The 24,055-nt window shown below is 45.0% G+C and overlaps 1 protein-coding gene across 3 annotated transcripts in view; it reads right to left on the bottom strand.

Annotated features, from left to right (window-relative positions):
- Positions 1–770: 770 nt before the first annotated feature.
- LOC115196102 (fidgetin-like) overlaps positions 771–24,055 on the bottom strand; it is a 35,013-nt gene continuing 11,728 nt past the window's right edge. For all 3 annotated transcript variants that reach the window (XM_029756664.1, XM_029756661.1, XM_029756662.1), the window contains one exon: positions 771–4,869. In XM_029756664.1, coding sequence (XP_029612524.1) covers positions 2,681–4,861 — 2,181 coding nt within the window. In that variant the 5' untranslated portion in view covers positions 4,862–4,869 and the 3' untranslated portion in view covers positions 771–2,680. The remainder of the gene's footprint in view (positions 4,870–24,055) is intronic.

The raw sequence follows: 24,055 nt of genomic DNA on the forward strand, positions 1-24,055 counted from the left end.
TTCAAAGGCCGTGTAAGCGGTTATATTATGGTCATGTTACTTCAGTGGATCTACCGTTTTATCTACCCAAGCGAGAGAAATTGAAGAAGTGTTCAATCTTAAATAGCCGAGACATCGTGGTAGACTAGTGCAATGTGCAGTCACAGCAAGTTCCATCTAAATTCCATTGAGTGCTAAAATGGAAAAGGTATGCAAACTAGAATTGGGAATAATACCAATCATAGGAAGAGATAAACGTTACACTAGTCACAAGCTGACAAAACAAACAAAAACGTAAAGGCAAGCAACATGGTACTGGCAATCTCAGTGCTCGGGGATTGCAAGCCAGTGATTATGAACGCCGAAACAAAAATACACACAACGGAACGCTATAGTGCAGCTGTTGTACAATGATATTACACCTACGGTACATCAACACCACCATGGTTGTGCATAGCAACAGTCACGTGCAGAGAACAAAAGAAGAGCAACAAAATGCATTGAAATGCAACACAATGAGATATGAATCACTGTTCTGTGGGTCTTTTGGAACTGACCACAGTAGATTGACTGAAGGTTTCTCATAGGTCCAGTGCAGCTGGTTTGATCTCAATATCAAATCGTTTCTGGGAAACATTGAAGTACCTCACTGTGATTGCTTTCAATTAAAATGCTTTAAAAAAACAAAAACAAATATAGCTTCTCAGCAAAGGGCAATTTCTAAAGCAAGAATTTTGCTAGGACGTTCTGGGAGTGGTCTGAGTGGTGTGCTGTTATTGGCAGAGAGGTTTGGGACTCTCTTTCTTATTGGTCTATTAACTAATTTACCGCATGGTGATATCACCATGAATGGCCAAAACTCCATCCTACCAAAACAGGCAGAAATTTCAGGCAGTCTTTTCAAACAGCTCGTACACGAAAATGTTCACAATTTCCCAGTATTATTTCAACCTCATAGTGTGGAAATATATATAAAACGCAGGAAAATCACGTTTTTGACTGTACTGGGCCTTTAATAGCCAGGACGAGTGTCCAATTAGTGGTATATCCACCCTGACCATGTGCTTGGGGTAATGTGTGTACATACTATACAATGAGGATACGATTGGCCAAATACCTTTAACAATACCTAGCTCCTACCCGCAAGCCCTTGTTGAGTCTCCTTGCAGATATGACACAACTGGATAGGTGTTAGCAATATGACCGAAAATCTCCAGAGATCAATCATTATAGCCATAGTGCTGTGGACAATCTAATCATGTCAGATCTGTACCTGGATAAGCCAATGAGGACCTCTGGTAAGGAACTGAAAACAGGTTTGGAATTGAGCCCTGGTGCTGAACCTTTGACCTTGGTGATGAATAAAGCTGGCAGCCTTTTCTCATTCAAATTGACTCAACTGGCTGACATATAGCAGTAATTAGCAATTGGCCATTTTGGATCTGAGGCTGTCCCCGACTGCTCTGCTGCCTCCAAGATGAGTTGAAACCAACTGAGGTAGAACAGAAAGTATTCTGGGAAATACGGAATCACACACTGTGTCACGGCACCGTTCGCTTTTTTTCATTTGGTGGCGTTTCTGCTTCATCGTCAATTACAGTAATTCTATAGCTTCCTGTGATAACACAATAGCGACTGAAGTCCATCGTTCCATCTAAAGAGTTGTTCGTTGTTGACAACATTCCCCTAACATTCATATAACCCACTACACGTGGTCATCAGTGCCCCCTTAAAACATCAGGTGAACAACTCTCTTGATTCAATCAATACACAACTCAGGATCAGAAAAACACACTCGGGCATCGCATTTTCTAAAAACCTTAAAATGGAAACTGAACTCATCACCAAATTCTTCATTTAAGAAAAGAGAAATCTCCATATTGACTTATTTGTCCCGTCGTTCCACAACTAAATCTGGTTACATTCATTTTCATCTCCTCGACCGTCTCCCCTAGAAGGTTCGAGGTAAACCTAACACTGTTTCTCTAGATATTATATAAATGACAAAAATCTTGGTCTTTAATACTCTCAGAGGATTGTAGTGCTTTTGTGTGGTGATGACGTTGAGGTACTGTACAATTCACAAACACTTTCCTGAGTTTTTTGCAGACAGAGGATCAAAAGAGATGAAGTGCATGGATCGGGGGTCCAGATTACTGTCACCCCCTGAGGAATACTGTTGATACTTGGTGAAATGGCAGGACAAAATGGCAACCGCCACTCTAATTTTAATTTTGCTGTTGAAGTTTAAAGCTCATAATATCAGCACATGCCATTAATGTAGATTATGAGGCAAAGAAAATCATAATACATAAAAAGATATTAGAATTAAGAAAGCACCACTACAGGCACTTGGTTAGCCAACTACATTTTAGGGGACAACAACAAAGGTATATATACACACAGGGTCCTCCTCTGTCTCTTCTCAAGTTGACCCCTTCTTAATGTGTATAACTATGCCTGGCTTTAGCAGCGTCAAGCATCCTAATGAAATCTCTGCTCGTTACCTGCAAAACCATCAGGTATCACTCCAACCAAGTCTCTTGATGTTTCTCCACCTCTGGTGTCAGGTCTCACGTGTGTGTGTGTGTGGGGGGGGGGGTTACGTCGCCCCTCTTGTGTGCCTTCCTTTCTGGTTAGCACCACAGCCAGGTCAAAGAATTCCCAAAGCCTCTTTCTTGAGGACTTTCCCCCCTGAGGTTCACTGACCGCACCCAAACATTTTGTTCCACTCGGTGTACGTGTCGATCTCTTTCTGCGATATGCTGGGCTGGAATTTGCAAAAAACACTGTCAAAGTCCTGGTAGGTGAGGGGTCGCATCTGGCCCGTGGGCATGATGCTCACCGAGAGGTCCAGGCCTTGGGAGGAGGTGTGCAGCATGCCCACCAGGGCCTCCTGGCACAGCCTTGCCACGTCCAGGCCGGAGAAGCCCTCGGTGCGCTGGACCAGCAGCACCAGCTCCTCCTCACTGAGGCAGTACTTGCGCTGGGACTGGGACAGCAGCTGGCTCAGCATGTGGTGGCGGGACGAACCGTCCGGCAGCGGCACCAGGACCCGCCGGCCAAAGTACCGTCGCAGCCCCTCGTCCATGTCCTGGGGCTTGCTGGTGGAGCAGACCACCAGGACGTGGTTGCTGGAGTCATCGGCCGGCCCAAGGAGCAGCGCATCAAGCTGGGCCAGGAGCTCGGCCTTGAGCCGGTGAATGGGGCTCTCGTTGCTCAGCTGGGCTGACAGCAGCATGTCCACGTCGCTGATGAACAGCACTGAGGGCTGGCGGCAGCGCGCCACCAGGAAGGAGGCCCGCAGGATCTTGTCACCCTCTGCCAGCCACTTGGTGGCCAAGGTGGAGCCTCTGAGCTGCAGGAAGGGTGCCCCCAGCTGGCTGGCCATGCAGCGGCCCAGCAACGTCCGGCCCGTCCCTCTGGGGCCGAACAGTAGAACGCACCTCGGGGCCGAACCTAGGCCGCTGAACATGTCCGGACGTAGCATGGGCCAGAGAACCTCCTCCTTCAGAGTGGCCTTGGCCAGCTCCAGGCCTGCAATGTCACTCCAGTCCACCGGGGGTCCCTGCTGTAGGATCTCAGAGGTCACCATGTCCAGGAGGTGGGGGTCGCTGCTCTTCAGCTGCTCCTCAGCGGGCCGGGAGGATGAGGTCTCCCCCGTCAGGGAGAGGTGGGAGAGGTGCAGGCGGTGCTCGTCCCCTTGGTCGCTCAGGGAGGGAGAGGTGAAGCTGCCCAGGGAGTCGGCCGAGCGCGAGCCACCCCGGGTGGAGGCATATGACGGAGGGGTGAGTGCTCCACCCGCAGAATGCTCAGAGGCCATGGGCTGCTTTTGGGTATTAAACGGCAAAGATGACTTGTCAGCGTTCCTGTCAAAACCGTTCCCTCCGCCCGCATTTGAGATGCTGCTGTCCGGTACCCTGTACATGGGGCTCTCTGCGGAGCTGCGCGCCTGGCCGTAGACAAAATTTCCATAAGTGGAGTCCATCTCTCCTTGCCCTGTCATGTAGAAGGCTTTTCTCTTCAGAGAGTTGGACGAGCTGCCGTTCAGAGGCGTGGGCGCGATGGGGCCAAGGTTGTGCGACTGGTAGGGGTACCCGGGGAGTGTGGAGGAGGGGGGCAGGGGGGTGGGAGCGGCGATCCCTGACGTTAGGTAGGAGGATGGAGGGGGGGCTCCCCCGGGGCTGTAGCCTGGCCCCACAGTGCTCTGGGAGGGGTACCCGGCATGGGGGTAATTGTAGCCCGAGAGGTTGGAGGATCCCCCATTGTAGGTCGGGACCAGGGAGGGGTGGGGGGGTGGAGGAGGGGGCTGCAAGAGGCCGGAGCTGTGCAGCGGGGAGGTGGTGACCTGGGAGCTGTAGCCCAGGTAGGAGCCACTGTAGCTGGGGCCGTATTCCTGAGAGGAGCCTGCAGAGGAGTGGAGGGCTGTGGCGGTGTGACTACCACAGCTGCCGCTGGAGTAACCAGGCTCTGTCAGGCCGCTGGAGGCCAGGCCCGGGGACGGAGAGCTGCACATACCAGCCACCTCCGCCGCCACCCCTCCTTTCCTCATGGACATCCCCTCGGGGACGCAGTATACCCCCTCCTGCCAGGCCTCGCCCTCTGCCTTCCTGCCGTTTATCCCGGCCTCGGCGTAGGAGTTCAGCAGGGCCCTCTCACTGGGCATCTCCAGGATGCCAGAGTACTTCTCTGCGTACTTCTTGAGCAGGTTGGAGGCGGTGAGCGCAGAGATGTCGTCGTTGGCCCAGGCGTACTGGTAGGTGCTGCCGCCGCGCTGCAGGTGGCCCCGGTAAGCATCGGCCTTGTGGGCCGGCGAGCGCGTGGTGGAGGTGATGTCAAAGTGCTGCTCCGCCCACTGTGCGTGCTCTGGGGTCCACTGCATCTTTAGGCCTGCAATGGCAAGAGCATAGAGACAGACAGGACAGTTAGGTTGGTCTTATTTATAAGACAAGGTACAGCCACTCAAAATTCAGCATCTCTTCACTTAGGCTCTCTGTCAATTGGTCTTCGTTATGCTGTCAACAGATTGATTTTAATGGCTGTGATGTGATGACAGTTTATTGAGTGTGATCAAACACTGTCATGCTTATGATAGTACGCACTGTATTTTGCTTAATCATGGAGATTCACTGCTGCCATTTCTTCAATATAAAATCGAGAATACAACTCATGAATATGTATATGAATCTGAGCTCGGAGGTTATACAGTGGGTCATTTATGACGTGATTCACACATCATGATCAATAATTAACATCCATGATGACTGAGGTAATACTGAGCAAAATGTGTTCTAGTTGAATTAAATTTTACATTACCTGCTACTGTATATTGTATAACTACTGTGAATAATAATTTTATATTTGACGTCCATCAGTTTCATTTAGTGAATGGCTTAAAGATGCAATATGTCACTTTTTGGGCGACCCGACCAAATTCACATAGAAATTTGTTTTATAGATCTGTCATTCTCATTGAAAGCAAGTTTAAGAAGCGGTAGATCTGTTCTATGTGCACTGTTTTCATGCCTTCTGTTCTTAAGATTAGTTTTTGTGTCTTTTACTTTCGGTTTTGTACACCAGCTTCAAACAGCTAAAAATACTATATTTTGGTTATGGAAAATATATTACACAGCGGTTTAGATGGTACAATGATTCTCTATACTATACATGCTTGTTTTGTCACATAAACTGAAATTAACCCTAACCCTAACTATTATAATTTTTGCAGCCAGGAAACGGCAGAGCGATTTCTGCAAAGTGCATCTTTAAATAAATGTAAATATTATATCCATGAAAATGACTAACTAACGAAAATTCTTGACATTTAAGTCGTCTGATTCTTTTTGCCTCTCGCGTTTCTTTTGTTTCTTGGAACACGGATGGTAAATATGACACGAGTACTGACAGATCACATGAAGGACACCGCCTCTCTGCCTTGGGACCGGGCTGGCCGCTGCCAGGTTAGGACAAAATAATGCACCCTGCACATAACAATATGACACAGACATGGCAGGTCACTCCATAATCCCTCTCTCATCTCAGGCGGCCAGAGATGGTTTCAGAACGCGCCTCGCCTAGTGCAGCAAAGCAATCTCCCCCCGCCGGCAGTGTTCTGCTGCTTTCATCAATACACACACACACACACACACACACCAGAGCCACAGCTGGCTATGAATTACAACACCCTGTGTATGAGGCCTCCGCCATACAGCGCACAGTGCCGGACTGCACCTCCAACCCGCCACCTCTCTCTCTCTCTCTCTCTGCCTTTCCATCTCCATTCGCCTCCTACCTTTCTCTCTTGCTCTTTTTCCCTGTCCACCCTCTCTCATTACCCCCTCCCATCTTTGTCCTCATCCCTTTTTCTCCCCCCCCCCGCCTCTGGCTCGTTTGCTCCGTCTCACACACACACTTCAGTCACCTAGCTCCCTTTGTTGCCTCTGAGGCTCAAGAGCCACTATTTTATATAATCCCCAAAGACTATCTGCAAATACTAACACACGCGCACACGCACGCGCACGCACACGCACACACACACACACACACACACACACACACACACACACACACATCTCACTATCAAAGCATGGTGCTATCAAAGGCCAGACCCACATCATCGTAGGAGCCTCCTCTAAGATCGGACTCTGTTTGATTTGATTTAACACACAGCGGATTATGAGGATCATTTGTGACCATTCTTTCTTCAGTCTCAGTAGCATGTCTTATGAATCCACCGTCGGAGGCCCTTTAAGCACTGCATGTCTTACAATTACCTTACCACCGACGTACCTCTTGGGGGGGTTTTTTATAAGTGGAACTGGCGTGAACACACACATACACATTCACTAACACACATATTCACAAACACACTTCTCCAGTAGGTTCGGCGTGTCAACGTAGCACAGTGTTTGTTTGGTAATAGAGCGGGGGAATTCCCCAGACTCCTCTCTGATTCTCTCTCCCAGACGTCTCACCCAGACACCAGCAGCTAATTAGCAGGATGACGATGTGCTAATTGTGTTCATTTACAAGGTTTAAGCCAAGGGGAGTCTTGCCAGGGCTGGCACGCATGTCACGCTCCTTTATGTAATGACTATATGAAACTCGACGGAGAGAAAGAGCTTGGAAATACTTCAACCTGGATCAAATTGTTCAATAAACGGCAATCGGCTAAAAGAGTGGAGCAGTGTGGTGTGTTTCATGACATGACGTTTCATTGACACTGCTGCATGATGGGAATAATTGTTGCTATTGATAATTATTCACATAGCATCTGTATTCTTTTCTTGTTTTGTAAAACAATTATATTTCTGTGTTTGAATATACAACTAGAATGTTTACACAATGTATATTTTTGGCTTAGAGGTTAAACACAGAAGTAAACTAATTGCCGAAATTTCAAAAAGTTGAAGTTTAGGTAAGGATGGGAGTTAACAACAAAAGGGTATTCATTTGCCAATGCAGCTCCTTTGAGAACTCTAAAACATAATGCATCCAGTTTTAAACACATTTAAAAAAAAAAAAAAAGCATCAGCAGCAAATATTGTTCTAAACTCTGCAACTTTCCGGTTGATAATAATATTTGTACCCAGGAAGACATTACACCCGATAGCTATGTGGGTGGTTATTGCAGTATTTCTCACATCATTTATACTAATTGTGAGGTTCTGAAACCTCCCTATTTCGCCATTATACGATAGCTGCAATATTTGTACAAAGTTCTAAAATACTTCGATGGCATTTCAATTTTGGGGCTAAATGTCATTTATTGGAAGAATGATCATTTCAATTGTAGATAGCAGAGTATTAAGTAGTTCAGAGGTTATGGTAGTAACAGTTTGGGAGAGAAAAATATCCTTCTAACAGCACAGCCTCTTTACTCTCTTAAAAATATTGTATCTCTCGTCAATATTTCAACACAACAGTATATCTTCTTGTATCTCTCTCACAATACCCTGGTCTACCCTAACAGCATTTCTCTCTCTCTTCACAGCAGCATGCTAGGTAGTCTCTCTCTTCACAGTGTTATTATTAACTAGAGATGCCTCCCTCCCTCCCTCCTCCCTGCCTGTGTTGGAGAATTCACAGTCTGACTCCTAGTACTGTGTACTGGGCCTTGCTCTGGGGACCACGGTTCAGCTGCCAGCATGTCAATGGAGAGAAACACACAGGAGGGAAGGAGGGAAAGAGAGGGGGGATGAGAGAGGGGGAGAGGGACAAAGGGAGAGAGAGAAGCTATAGGAGAAATAGAGGGTGAGAGAGAGGGTATGCAGTGCCAGTCTGGCAACTTGGCAAGAAAACAACAGATACAAGCACACACGCACACACGCACACACACACACACACACACCCACACACACACACACACACACACACACACAGATAAACACACACACACACACACAGATAAACACACACACACACATAAACACACACACACACGACCTTCTACGCGGCCCAAAAAAAACACATCTTCCAAATCTTCCAAATTCCAGCCTACTTAAAACAACCACCTACCCTCCCTTTTATCACTGTAATATTAACATAGAAAACCTCAATCACTCCTATCTTATTTAAATCCATTTAGAAAACATGGAATCTTTATAATTCCATCCTCAATAAACCCAACACTTCTAAGAGACGTGTCAGGCTCCATCAGTGCCTTCATCTCTCCAATCAGGGGGTTAATGTAAAGCCACAGCATGCGTCTCAATGGTACCCTATTCCCTACATAGTGCACTACTTTTGACCATAGCTCTATAGGCCCTGGTCCAGAGGTGCAATATATAGGGGATAGGGTGCCATTTGAGACGCACCCACAGTGATTACCTCCACTATGCAAATGAGGGCCAAATGATAACTTGCACTATTTAAATCAGGTAACACTGATTACTCTCCCGTTATTCAGATGAGGGCATATGAGTTTGAACTCAAGGCTTTGAACCTCATGCACTTCCACAAACACATGGAATAAGGCCCTGAGACTGGCACTTGAATCGTACATTGTAGTCTATGTGATGGTTAAAACACGGAATACACAAATCTCGAATCTTATAAAAAAAAACGATTATGCCTCTCGAATTGAAAACACTCTAAATATTAACATCTAATGTAAGATTGAATTTGGATCACCATGAATGTCCATGTAGCAAAATTGTCAAGAGCAACTAGACTTTGATCACAAACTATGTGTGTGTGTGTGTGTGTGTGCTCTGAGAGAGAGTGAGAGTGAGAGTGAGAGAGAGTGAGAGTGTGTGAGTCTGGCCGAGCATCAACGCACTCAGCTGCAACAACATCCAGCAACATTTGGATGCGTTCTAAGAGCATCAAGGCACGTTTGTGTCTTTTCTGTCCGTCATATAGAAGGTCCAAGCAAACTCATATCTGCTTCTGGACATTGGCTGCATATTAGAAAGGGGGGTGTGTGTGTGTCTCTGTGTGTGTGTGTGTGTGTGCGTGGAGTAAACAGCTCTTCAGAAAGCACTAATGAGCTCTTTGAAGTCCGTCTGCAGTGTGATTCTGCACAGAGCGTGTTTGAGCGGACTACCTATTTCAGCCCTGTCATAATTAAGATCCGTGCGTTTACAGAGACAGACACGTGAACAAACACACATCAAAGATCCTCTTTCGACGAGTCGTCTCGCATTATGCACGCAAAACAAGTTATGCCGCAATATATTCAGAACATGTTCGGCAGCGGGGTTTTGAAATGAAATGTGGTGAAAGACTGAATTTGTGGCAGCGACTGATTGACAAGTGATCTGACTTCATCAAATGAGAATAAGAGACCAATTCAATTTCGCGAGGAAATGGTCAAAGCAATTACTGATATCCTCGTCAGATAGAGCAGAGGGCATCATTTAACCTCGAATTCAGCGAGATATTGTGTGTGTAACGTGCGTGCGTGTGTGTGCGCGTGCGTGCCGGGGTGTGTGTGTCACCTTGTTAATGAGGCTGCCACATTGACACTGTTCCTAAGCCAGTGGCGATGGCGTATTGGCACACACTACCTGCCGTGTAAAATAATGTGATTAAGCCCTCTAAAATGCAATTAATTAAGTAATTAGTCGTGAATGAGTGTCAGACACTGCAATCAAAATTGCTTCAGTGTTTTGGTTAATTGATTGAACCTCTGCACTTACAAATACTGATGTCAGGTCCCTAAGCTAAGAAGTTACAGTTTGACTCTTAGCGTATGACCCAGCTATAACATTGCATCAATGTTGTCATCTGGATTCATAAACGCTTGTGTATTTCTAATGAAGGTAACTATTGTGTGGTGGCCCGCTAATACTCATAGTTCTGTTCAGAAATGCGGGTAGCTGTATACAATAGATTGTCAGGCAAAAAACTCCACTTAGAATCAAGCTGCCTGTTATAAAGCTTGAAACAGAAGAGAAAGCGAGGACTTTGGAGTCTGGGGTTCAACCTCAAAGACAACAGAACAAATGAAGTTATATTTGAAGTATTTGTTTCTCTTCTGTTGGTATGTAAATGCAGATTTAAATAGGTACTTTGTGTCTGAGAAGATGGAGCTGAAACGCCTCGCGTGAAAGTTTAAGTTCCAATGTCTGAGGATTAGATCATTTCATCCCCAAAAATATTATCTGTCACTTCACAGATCACTTCCAAAACAGAAATATATATAAAACAAAGTTAAAATAAAATAGCTTGAACCCAAAGCCTGACAAATTAGTTACGAACCCCCACAGACCAAGCAAAGACCAAGCATCCCCCCATTTCTTCTGAAACTGTAAAGATAAACAAAAACCAAGCGTTGCAGTCTTTGAAGCATGCATTTTGAAGCCCAACCGCTGTTCAGTGGCTTACCATGACAACAACTCGACTGAGGGAAAACAACAACAAAAACAGAGCAAGTTAAAAGCGCAGACAGCAAGCCAGTGACTTTCCACTTCCAACACAGACACAAAAGATAAGCTGTCATCAACGAAAATGCGATTTTATATTAAAAAACGGATAAACCAACTGGAATTCAGGAAATTCAGAGTGACAGGTAATATTAGGAAATCCGACAGATATCCTTTAAATATTCCTAGTAATTTGGTGATCCCTCATCCCTACTCATAACACTTGGACCAAGTTTTCTCCCTCACGTATGGATTTGCTCTACAAACTATAACCCGCCGGCTTTCAGGGATAGTTAAAGTGATAGTTCATTCTCCAGTAAAAGTTTGCCAGATGTTTCAGACCTTAAAAGTGATCTAACGTTACGAAGAGTCCATGTCCCATGACATTACAGACACTTTTGATTACTCCATTGAGCACTAACAAATCTACCTAGGCAAATATAGTGACACTTTCCCCTGAGCTGTATAATAAATTGACACTGGATAAATTGCCTTTTACTAGACGTACTATCCGAGCTCTGGGTTAAACGGAGAGCGCAGTTAAACAAATACTCCGGATCAAGGAAATTGTGCATGGCTTCACGTGTCAGTCAGGGGGGAAATTGAGAGATATTCAGAGTGAGCTCTAAGCCGCGACGGCGACACGGGGACGTTAACGCCCTAGCGCCTCGCCATTCATCTTTAATGCAGTCGGGCCCGTCATTCAGACAGTCCATTTCCTGTGACTGGCGCACCGTGCCTAATCACCCGGTTATACCCACGATGGCATTCTCAAAGACGCAGCGCGCACACACATAAACACACACCGGGCCTGTAGCACACTGAGACAAGACACCAGATCATTTTTAACCCAGCGTTAACGCCGACGACGCCTTTCACCGCTGTTAGCCAACATAATCTTACTCCTCCCTCATCTCCAACACACACCACACACGAACACACACAAACTGCAATACTGCAGATTCATCTTAACAAGCATGGACATGTCCTAATACATCCCCAGTATGTGCTGACATTCTCAGGACGGTAGAAAACAGTAAGCCACTGCTGAGGGACCTCATCTACATATATTCTAAACCTGTTAGAGGTGATGGGATCCTTCTGGTGGCGTAGTCCAGGACATTGTTCCAAATGGCACCCTATTCCCTATACAGTGCACTACTTTCCACCAGTGCCATATGGGCCCTGGTCAAACATAGTGCACTTTATAGGTAATAAGGTACCATTTGGGAGGGGCCCAAGATCTCCTTTCTTTGGGGGGCCTGCGGGGTTAACACAGGGCTAGGTGGTATTGATACACCCCAGACGCCTGGATCTATACCGGCGGTGCCACCGCGACTTTGTTTACCTGTTGGTTAAGTAATTAAAATAGATTTCAGACTGAAGGCCCTAATCCTTTTAGAAACCACATTGATTGGACAACCGGCAGAGGAGAGTCATTGTGTCATTTAGTTCAACGTTTATTTTTTTAACACAGGTGTAGTGTGTGTGTGCGCACACATCCGTGCCTACATGTCTATGTGCACTGTGTGTGCCTCGTGAAATCGAAATCCTCGAAGTGGAGGACGTCGTTAAGGGACTGTGGACTATGAGGGGGTGTAGTAGAAAGACAGGGAGAGAGGCCCACCGACAGATAATGGAGGGGAAGCCTCTCACCTCGTCTAAAGCTGTCTGTCTGCGTAAATAAAATGAGATAATTATTGAGTGAACAAGCGGCGAGACACTGAACGTTGCGAGGCGCACTCTTTTTTTTTTTACCGTTGCGGTCAGTAAATCAACGCGAACAGGTTTCTTTCAGACATTAAGTGCCTGCTAAGCACAGAAGATGCATCATATTTCAAGAGCGCTGCGTTTGTGTGGGTGAGGAGGCAGGGAAATGGAGTGTGATGGTTATCCATTACCTTATACGGTGTTGGACGGTGATCATTTTCAAGTGACTCATTTCTGGAAGTACCATCTATTGGGTGCTTGGGGAGAGAAGACTTTGATAGGTCATCCAAAAGAACTATTCACGGGGTCGTTACCGCGGCAGCACAAAGAGACACGAGAAGAGAAAGGCTCTTTCCCCGCTCATTATTCTAATGTAGTAGTCAGAGAATAATCCACATGACGACGCGTACAAACACAACGAAATCACAGAACAGGCCATTAGATTCACGGCCCGTAGGTACTAAATGAGACAGAATATCAACATATGCATGCATCTCATGGTCAAATCAAATCAAATGTATTTGTCCCAAACGCAATTTACAGGTATAAAAGGTGCAGCGAAATGCTTATGTCCTAGCTCCCTCAACAATGCAGTACATTAACCAGCGATCAATAATAACAATGCAGTACATTAACCAGTGATCAATAATAACAATGCAGTACAGTAACCAGTGATCAATAATAACAATGCAGTACATTAACCAGTGATCAGTAATAACAATGCAGTCCATTAACCAGCGATCAATAATAACAATGCAGTACATTAACCAGCGATCAATAATAACAATGCAGTACAGTAACCAGTGATCAATAATAACAATGCAGTACATTAACCAGTGATCAATAATAACAATGCAGTACATTAACCAGTGATCAGTAATAACAATGCAGTCCATTAACCAGCGATCAATAATAACAATGCAGTACATTAACCAGCGATCAATAATAACAATCCAGTACAGTAACCAGTGATCAATAATAACAATGCAGTACATTAACCAGTGATCAATAATAACAATGCAGTACATTAACCAGTGATCAATAATAACAATGCAGTACATTAACCAGCGATCAATAATAACAATGCAGTACATTAACCAGCGATCAATAATAACAATGCAGTACATTAACCAGTGATCAATAATAACAATGCAGTACATTAACCAGTGATCAATAATAACAATGCAGTACATTAACCAGTGACAATCAGCAGAGTCCGAAAGAGCAGAAGTAATAGAAGAGGTAGTTGCATAGTAATAATGGAATGGATTTACACTGTATTTACTAATATAAAGTGGGTAGTGAGATCAATAGAATTTAATAGAACAGCAGGGTTGACTGTGTGTGTGTGTGTGTGTGTGTGTGTGTGTGTGTGTGTGTGTGTGTGTGTGTGTGTGTGTGTGTGTGTGTGTGTGTGTGTGTGTGTGTGTGTGCTTCTGTGTGTGTGTTTATGGGTGTTTGTGTGTATGTGTATGTGTTTGTGTTTAAGGGTTGGATATGTGGGTAGTCAGTGCAAATAATTACTATGTTCCATATATAGTCTCTCCGGTGCAAATAGTCTCTAAGGTGCAGGTCTGTCCAGGGAGACAGCTAGGTTGGGTTTTTCAGCAGTCTGATGGCCTGGTGGTAGAAGCTGTCTTGGAGCCTGTTGGTTGGGGAACCAATATTCCGATACCGCTTGCCAGATGGTAACAGAGTGAAAAGTCTGTGGCTCGGGTGACTGGAGTCCTTAATGATCTTTTGGGCCTTCCTCAGGCACCGCCTGGTGTAGATGTCCTGGAAGGCAGGAAGGACGCCCCCAGGGATGTAGTAGGTCCTCTGTAGGGCCTTCTGATTTTTGGCGAAGCAGTTGCCGTACCAGGCTGTTGATTGTGCAGCTGTAGAACTTCATTAGGATCTGAGGGCCCATGCTAAATTTCTTCAGGCGCCTATGGTGGCAGTGTAGTTGGACCATGTCAGGTTCTCTGAGGAACTTGAAGCTTTTGACCCTCTCCATTGCAGCCCTGTCAATGACAATAGGGGCGTGCTCCTCCCCCTGTTTCCTGTAGTCCACGATCAGCTCCTTGGTTTGGCTGAGGGAGAGGGAGAGGCTGTTTCTCTGTCACCACAGTGCCAGGGCTCTAACCTCCTCCCACCACCGTCGTGTCGTCGGCAAACTTAATGATGGTGTTGGAGTCATGCGTAGCCAAGCAGTTGTGGGAGTACAGGAGAGGGCTGAGGATGCACCCATGGGGTGGCCTCCTTGTTGAGGGTCAGTGTGGCAGAGGTGTTGTTGCCTACCCTCACCACCTGGGGTCTGCCTGTCAGGAAGTCCAGGATCCAGTTGCAGATGGACCTCAAAGCCAGGGCCTTGAACTTAAGTGTCAAGCTTGAAGGGGACTATGGTGTTGAATGCTGTCAATGAATAGCATTCTCACATAGGTGTTCCTCCTGTCCAGGGTGTCAGGTAAGGTAGAGGGGATATGGTCCTTGACCAGCCTCTCGAAGCACTTCATGATGACAGAAATGAGTACTACAGGGTTTTAGCAGTTGATGTTATTCTTCAACAACACAGACCCCAAAGCAAATCAGGGGGAGAAAAATATATTTATTCACAGAGAACAAATCATTGTTGTTATGCTTGAAAGTGGATGTTTGATGTTCGTTCTTTCGTGTTCTCGTTGTTTCTCCGCTGAACAAAGAGACAAGATGTAGTTTATACCGACGCCTAGCCTGTGGTTGACCAACTAGAATTCACTATAGTAAAATTGGGCCAATGGCCAAAAACAAAGCACCCCGTTTCAGGCTTCAATGTATAGATAGTTTGTACCAATAATAATTTTCCACACGTAGCTATGAGTCCCGAACTGGAACCCATACACAGATTCTAAACAGATGTTGAACTGAAAAACAACTCGTTCCGTTGATCTCTAGTTCTCTGCGTTGTGTATTTATCGTTGAATATTCTTCAAGGGCGATAGTAATTTAGGCGGGTTACCTTAGTTTGCTTGGGTAAAGGGACTATGATGGACATCTTGAAGCATGTGGGCACCGCAGACTGGGACAGGGAGAGGTTTAACACTCCAGCCAGCTGGTCTGCACATGCTCTGAGGACGTGGCCGGGGATGCCGTCTGGGCCAGCTGCTCTGCGAGTATTCACATGCTTGAAGGTCCTACTCACGTCAGTCACAGAGATTGAGAGCTCAGTCCTCTACAGCAGCGGGGGGCCTCGTAGAAGGATCAGTGTTGATTGCCTCGAAACGAGCATACAGTAGAAGTTGTTTAGCTTGTCTGGGAGAAAGGCATCTGTGTTCGCAGTTCTGCTAGTTATTCCCTTGTAGTCCGTAATGGTTTGTAGTCCTTGCCACATGCGTCTAGCGTCAGAGTTGTCGAAATACAATCCCTGTACTGTCTTTTTTCGTCTTTTGATTTATTTCTGGAGGTCGTAGCTGGTCTTATTGTATTCATCCATATTCCCAGAAATCCAATTTGAATGCGTTGGTCCGCGCTCTCAGTTTTGCACGGATGTTGCTATTGAACTACAGTTTCTGTTTGGGATGTGTGTGAATAGTTATTGTTGGGATAACATCCTCTATGCATTTCCTGATGAACCCTGTGACTGAGTCTGTATACTTATTGATGTTATTGTCAGAGGAAACCCTGAACATTTCCCAGTCTTGTAGCATAAATTCTGATTGGTCAGACCAGCATTTAACAAATCTTACCATGGCTTTTTCCTGCTTTAATTTTTGCTTGTAGACTTGCAGGAGCAGGATAAAGGTGTGGTCTGATTTTCCGAAGGGGGTCGAAGGTAGGCTTTGTATCCATCTCGGAATGGAGAATAACAATGGTCCAACTTATTTTTCCTGCAAGAGGCAAGAGATGTGTTGGTGGAATTTTGGGAGAACTTTCCTTCGATTTATTTTGTTCAAGTCCCCGGCTACAACGAATGTGGCCTCAAGATATGCTGTTTGCTGTTTCCAATTTGTTCATATTCCTGTGTAATTCCTTGAGTGCCAGTGTGGTGTCGACTTGGGGGGTGCACAGCCATGACACAAACAGCAGTGATCTCTCATTAGATAATCCATCAACATCGTAAACACTAAAGCTTTTGAAAAATATTTTTCAGCGAAATCCAATGTCAATTAAAGCCAATTTGGTACATTTAACGTACAAGAAATATCTACAATTCCTATTATCTTCATTTGAAATAGTTTTGTCACATAACTTTTAAACTTCGGACAACAGTGGAACCAGAGTTTCCTCTTGAATGGTTATTTAACACCAGCCACTGATTTCCTCCTGAATGTTAGAAAACGCAAGCAGATTCCCAACAATATTTCACTTTGTCTGTTGTCACTGGCTTTCTGTCTGTGTGTGTGTGCTGCGGCAGGCACGGTAACGTTAAGCTTTTGACAGACGAGCCAGCCGTGGCTGTCAAAGTGACACTGTTTGTGAATGAGTGTGTGTGCGTGCGTGCGTGCATCAAACGCATGCACTTCTTGATAGTTGTTTGTGTCAGAATAAATTCTACACTGCCATAGCCAACCGTGCAAACCCCTCCAACAGAGACAGGAGTCACCAGTTAAGAGTTCTGCTGCTGCTAATTATCTGATGATAGCCACCCTGACAATCCTCCAAAAGAGGAAAAGGCGGGCGACCGCGTGTTGGTGAGATGGGGGTCAGAGAGGCCCGCTCCAAACAGGAGTTGGCTCAGATTAAAAACTGCTGTCAGCAGAGCACAGCCCGTCTCTACTACTGAACAGCACCATTCTGAAATAACCCCAACCTCCATATTGAACTGTAAACGCATGGGATCAGTTTGGAAGTCAAAGGTGTCAAGTCTTTCACACTTCACATCAGGCACTGCCAGCTCAGGCGGGTTTTTCATCCAACAAAAATCTACATGAAGGGATACAGACACACCTAATAAAAGGACATTATTGACAGTTTGCAATTCTTTCATATCTGAAATTATACGGAATAAGAAAAATGCGTTTACTTCAATATTGCTCATAATATTTAACAATTTTGTAAAACGTGACGAAACCATTGGTTAATTCCAGACTCCTTTGTAGTCTAAAATACCTCTACTTTGAATTCAATGTGGATTTCATTCTGGTGGAATTCACACAGGTTGTCTAAACACTCAAACAGTGGATCAATATGGCCATCGATCTGTGGCATTGAGACTGAGCCAGACGTGTCGAGGGGGCAAGAGATTCTCACTAGCGTTCCCCAGTCTACCGCTGAGGAGCCGCAACACACACACACACACACACACACACACACACACACACACACACACACACACACACACACACACTCAAAATATAAATAACACCAACCAAACTACAGAACACATATTTCAGTCTCTTTGCTCCCGAGACATTTGTGTCTTTGGAAGTTGGAATGAGCTGTTAGTTTGACTCTATGAGGACATCCATTACGGTTCTCTGAGTGAATATCAAGCCAGCTAGGCAGTCAGCGTAACATCATCACAGGTCCTCAGACTGAACTGACGCAGTCGATTCCTTTGAATAATTCATCGGGACTGAGTGATAAGATGGCCTCTGATGCAGCTCTGAGACTGAGGGGTAGATTTGGAAAAGTCCAAACTTTAAAAGAACCAGCCCGTGACTGACTGATCAATATTTCAGACAACTCACTCATGATATCACACCACAGAAAGAGGAAAAACACAGATACTTGCTTCATTTGAAAACTATTTTCTTAGTGTCAATGTGTCATTAGTCATTATTTCATCTCCTATCCTCTATTTTCCCTTTTGTTTTACAATGACTGTTTTAGTATTACATCAAATTAGTGGGGAGGAAATCTAAAAAAAAACATTATTGTAAGTTTGGCAAAAAGTATAATTACAATTGACAAAAAAGAATATCAATCATCGCTTATTTCCATTTCACAGAGAGACCAGGCTAGTCAATTCCTCAAACAATTTCCAGACAGGTATTTGGAAGCATCGAACTAAACAGTCAAAACCGCGGCGATTACAAAATGCCTACCTCCTCCTTAATATGGCATCTTGGAGGTTGGAACGTGATGGGGGGTAGCAATAAGCCAGACGGTGTCTCAGAGGAATAAGAGAGAGCAGATTTAATGTAATCATAAGGGAAGCTCATCTTTCAGGGAACAGTAATAATGAGCAATCAATAAGGGCCCTAACAGAGTTAGAGAGAGTGCCTGACAGCAGCTGTAGGCCTGTTAACAGGCAGCGTCTGCTCTCCCATTACTGGGGTGGGTGCACCATGACACACACACACACACACACACACACACACACACACACACACACACACACACACACACACACACACACACACACACATAAACACACACACACACACACGCATACACACACACACACACACACACACACACGCATACACACACACACACACACACACACACACACACACACACACACACACACACACACACACACACACACACACATAAACACACACACCTCTGGTGACACCCCCCAGCAGTGTGTCAGTCTCTATCGATCTCTGGCTTTAATCACATTCACCGTTAATGTACCCAATAGGTGTTAGAGTGGTCGAAGCTGTACTACAGATAAACCAGTATAAAGCGGATATTAGAAACACACTTTTCTTGTGTGCACCATCAAACATTTCACCAGTATCTCACTTCAAAAAACAAGAACATTGATTTGAATGAGAACGACTAAAATGGCTTCGCAAGGGTCAAAGTGAAAGAGTGCAATGAACCTTAACGGTGCTGAGGAGATGACATCATTAGATTTGGTGAAAATAACTGACCCAAAATCAGTTGCTATGGGCAACGTCTACCCCCTTCCTCTGGACAACACAGTACTGCAATAAGTCAGTCATCTCCTACCTTACTGTGACCACACTTTCAGACAATCAGTGAGAGAGAGAGAGAGATAGAGATGGGGGAGGCTAACAGAAAGAGAGAGCATGAGAGAGGAAAGGAAAATAAAGGAAAGGAAATGCGACACACCACACTGACACGCTCACTTGACTGACCCTCCAAGACCAGGTACACATTAACCCAATTACAACATGATAGCCATGCTAGCCTAGCTCACACCCAATTACAAATCAAATGAAATGTTATTGGTTGCTAGACATATTTTGCAGATGCTATCGCAGGTGCAGTAAAATGCTCATGCTCCAACAGTGCAATATACGTAACAATATAAAACAATAATAAAAATCCCCAAAATAAAAATTAAGAAATTAAGAAAAAGAACGAGCAATGTCAGAGTCGGGAGTATAAATATATACAGTGTATATAGTGTTGTGTATAGACAGTATGGACAGTATATGAATAGCAAAGGTGTGTACGGCAGTAGTTATATAGGATGAGCCTTGATTAGAATACAGTATATAGATAGGAAGTGGGTAAAACATTACGTAAACATGATTAAAGTGACCAGTGTTCAATGACCATGTGCATAGGGCAGAGGTCTCTAAGGTGCAGGGTAGAGTACCAGCTGAGCAAGGCTCGCTGGGCTAGCATGTGGCCCAGCTAGCCTAGCTCACACCGGTACCTGTGTCATGTAATAATCTTCCCAGTGTGAAATAGTTCTCAATCGTTTTGATTGTGTCCTGATTGTGACGTCATGCTGTAAAATTTCTCCCAGCGCGAAAATGTTCCCAGTTAAATAATTGCATGCGCATCTCTTTATGTGGATGGCTGAGCTCATCTCTTTATGTGGATGGCTGAGCGCATCTCTTTATGTGGATGGCTGAGCGCATCTCTTTATGTGGATGGCTGAGCGCATCTCTTTTTGTGGATGGCTGAGCACATCTCTTTTTGTGGATGGCTGAGCTCATCTCTTTATGTGGATGGCTGAGCTCATCTCTTTATGTGGATGGCTGAGTGCATTTCTTTTTGTGGATGGCTGAGCACATCTCTTTTTGTGGATGGCTGAGCTCATCTCTTTATGTGGATGGCTGAGCGCATTTCTTTATGTGGATGGCTGAGCTCATCTCTTTATGTGGATGGCTGAGCGCATTTCTTTTTGTGGATGGCTGAGCACATCTCTTTTTGTGGATGGCTGAGCTCATCTCTTTATGTGGATGGCTGAGCTCATCTCTTTATGTGGATGGCTGAGCTCATCTCTTTTTGTGGATGGCTGAGCACATCTCTTTATGTGGATGGCTGAGCTCATCTCTTTTTGTGGATGGCTGAGCTCATCTCTTTATGTGGATGGCTGAGCTCATATCTTTATGTGGATGGCTGAGCTCATCTCTTTATGTGGATGGCTGAGCTCATCTCTTTTTGTGGATGGCTGAGCGCATCTCTTTATGTGGATGGCTGAGCGCATCTCTTTATGTGGATGGCTGAGCTCATCTCTTTATGTGGATGGCTGAGCTCATCTCTTTATGTGGATGGCTGAGCTCATGTGGATGTTTCTCTCACACCCTGCCTCGACCTCGAAAAGCTGTTCTGTGGGCATGCGCATTTGCTTCACACATCTGCCAGTCAATGGTGGCCAGGAGTATTGACTCTGACCAATCAGATGCTTGTTGAGGCGTGAGGTCAGCATATAAATACCCGGATTCACATGTCAAAGTGCTGAGGGTTGATGTGAGGAGAGATTTTTTGCGATTCCAAAGACTTGGGCGCTACGTTTTCGATTGACAGTGCATATATTTGTTTGTTAGTTAGTTAGTTAGTTAGTTAGTTAGCTATACAAACAAATTAAAACTGCACATCTCTGAGAACAAGTCATCTTGACCAGCTTACAGATAATTATGCTAGTTAGCTAGCTAAATCAAGCGCGAGGAGGTGTGAGAGAAACATATGCACGATCTCAGCCACCCACACAGATGCGCGTGCAATTATTGACTGCTGTGAAAATGTTTACAACTTGACTTCACAATCAGAACGATTGGGAACTATTTCACGCTGGGAAGATTTGTACATGACAACCTGTAGTGAATTACAACATCCTAGCCCAGCTAGACTAGCTCACACAGGAACCTGTAGTGAATTACATATAACATTTTTTTACGGGCCTTATTATAGGGGCGGGGGCAATTTTGAACTGTGTATTAAATTAGCTATTCAAACATATTCCTAAATTGACTTCAGCCAAGTAAAATGAGGCTATGAGTCCGTGTCCAACATGGGAATCTGTTACGATTACTTTTGTTTTCTATCCCACAGCACCACACATCACTGAGCCAGTGTGTGTGTGTGTGTGTGTGTGTGTGTGTATGTGTGTATGTGTGTGTGTGTGTGTGTGTGTGTGTGTGTGTGTGTGTGTGTGTGTGTGTGTGTGTGTGTGTGTGTGTGTGTGTGTGTGTGTGTGTGTGTGTGCATTAAGCCTGGGTAAACTACAGCCCTCTCTCCCTGGGGAGCACTTACTCACTCCAAGAAAGCAGAGCTCGAGGATGGAGCTAAACAAGGGTTCATTGGCCAAAATATCTCCTCTCTCCACACACACACACACACACCACACACACAAACACTTTCCCGTAAGCAATATCCCCTGAAGCACTCATCCACTGAGAATAGCCAAACAGTGGTGGAGCGAAGAAAAGGCAGAGAGAATGAATGGAAAAAGAGATAAGCGAGTCTAGTAGCTGACTAAGTCCAGGGGAGCAGGGGAACAAACCACAGCCTGCCTCTACGACCACTTCTTACTGCATCCGTAACATGTCAACCTAATGGCATGGACATGCAGCCAATTGATTTGTAAACCAATAGGCCTGTCCCTCTTGCACATTCAGATTACTTAGTTCACTGGTTCAGCACGGAATGAATAGTCTTCTCCAACACTCACTCTGACCACAGAGGTGGTACTGGGAGGGTACATGAGGGTAAAAGGGGAGGGAATATGCATATCTTTATGTTTACAGATTGCTCATGTACATTAATCAGACATAGACGAATGCAAGTGCACACAAGTATGTAGGAACCCATTCAACGTCAACTGAGCCTCCTTTTTCTTTTAATCAAAATAATGATTTGACTGCTAACCATATAGCAATCTATATGATATTTAATGGAAGCTAGGGATATTTGACAGTCTGAAAGATTTTTTGTGGTCCTCAATGTGAAAATGGTGGAAAACAACGACCCCGGGACTGAAGTAATGATCATCTCAGGTTATTTACAAGTGATGGAGTGTGGTTGATGATCGATGTGGCCGTACACAGACACTAAGCTCTAAATCTAATATCTGTTAAATACAACCGCAAAAGATCTCTCCCTGACCAGCAGCACAGTAAACAGGACTTCAACTATAGTTGCGAGAGGTGAGGACAATTTCATATTATCCACAGTCCGAGCACATTTCGCTCATGTCTGTGTTCAAGTGAATCGCCATGAAAATCCCTTTATCTACAAAGGCACTGTAGTCCATATTGGACAATGCTGCTATTATGGTCTGTCGAGGTCCGTCTCCCCCCACGCTACCCAGTTTTTTCACTAACATCTCCACACTGACTCCTCTGTCTCACTGTTAAGTGGGGAAACATTCACTTGAAATGCTTGAAGATATTAGAGAGACTAAGATTGATTTGCCTTAGGTGACCTATAAGCTTACTCTCCAATGATTTCACCGGTGAATACCAAATTACAGTATTAAGGATTAGATGTAGTCTTTATCGAGTTATTCAGGTGTGGCCTAAAAATCAAGAGATCGCAAAACAGATATTCGGTACTGTCATATCACGCACGTGCGTATGCACGCACACACAATTAAATACCTACTTAAAGATAGCACTCAACTACTATAATCTCCTAATACACGTGCATTTTCCCTCATGTTAGGATGATTTCACACCCCTGTAATCGCTAGGGGGAGGGCTGGAGAAATACGGCGTGATGAGCGTCGTGCCTGGGAGACCACAATGGGCATACAGATTACAGAAACAAGCCGTTTAGCAGGTAGACGTCTCAGAGTTGAACTCTATCTCAGCTAGGCCGTAGCAAGTCAACGGAGAGAGTCTTAATTGTGCTAACAGAACACCACATAGCCATATTGATAATGATTCTATTGAAATCAGGCTACCTTATGACGAATGTGTAATATCAGGAAATCTACACGTTTAAGGTACAGAAGCTAACGGTTTGTCTTGTCTCGACCCTGATCTTACCAATGTTATGTCTGAACCAACCCAGTATGTAATGTGCTACTAATGAACGAGCAGGCCCATTGGCAGGCGGGCGGGCGGCTCTGATTCTCCTTCACAGGCGATCATGTTGCAGCGGAGAGCCAGATCAATACCATTTGCTCGATACACGGGAGGACTGGAATCCATAAAAGCGCTTTTATTGAGTAATTAAACACCCATTACAGTACCGGGCAGCCAAACAATAAATTTGATAATCCTCTAAGACGCAGATCCACAGTGGTGATTAATACCCGGGTGAATGCATGGCCAGGGTGACATAGAGGCCCTAGACTAGATGACATTATGCTAAGGCCTATAGCCTAGCGAGCTAATAGCGTACTGTAAACGGGACTGGACTGCCTTCCAAGGGAGCAGGGA

This window comes from Salmo trutta, chromosome 6, assembly GCF_901001165.1.
Source record: "Salmo trutta chromosome 6, fSalTru1.1, whole genome shotgun sequence".
NCBI classification, from domain to species: Eukaryota; Metazoa; Chordata; class Actinopteri; order Salmoniformes; family Salmonidae; genus Salmo; species Salmo trutta.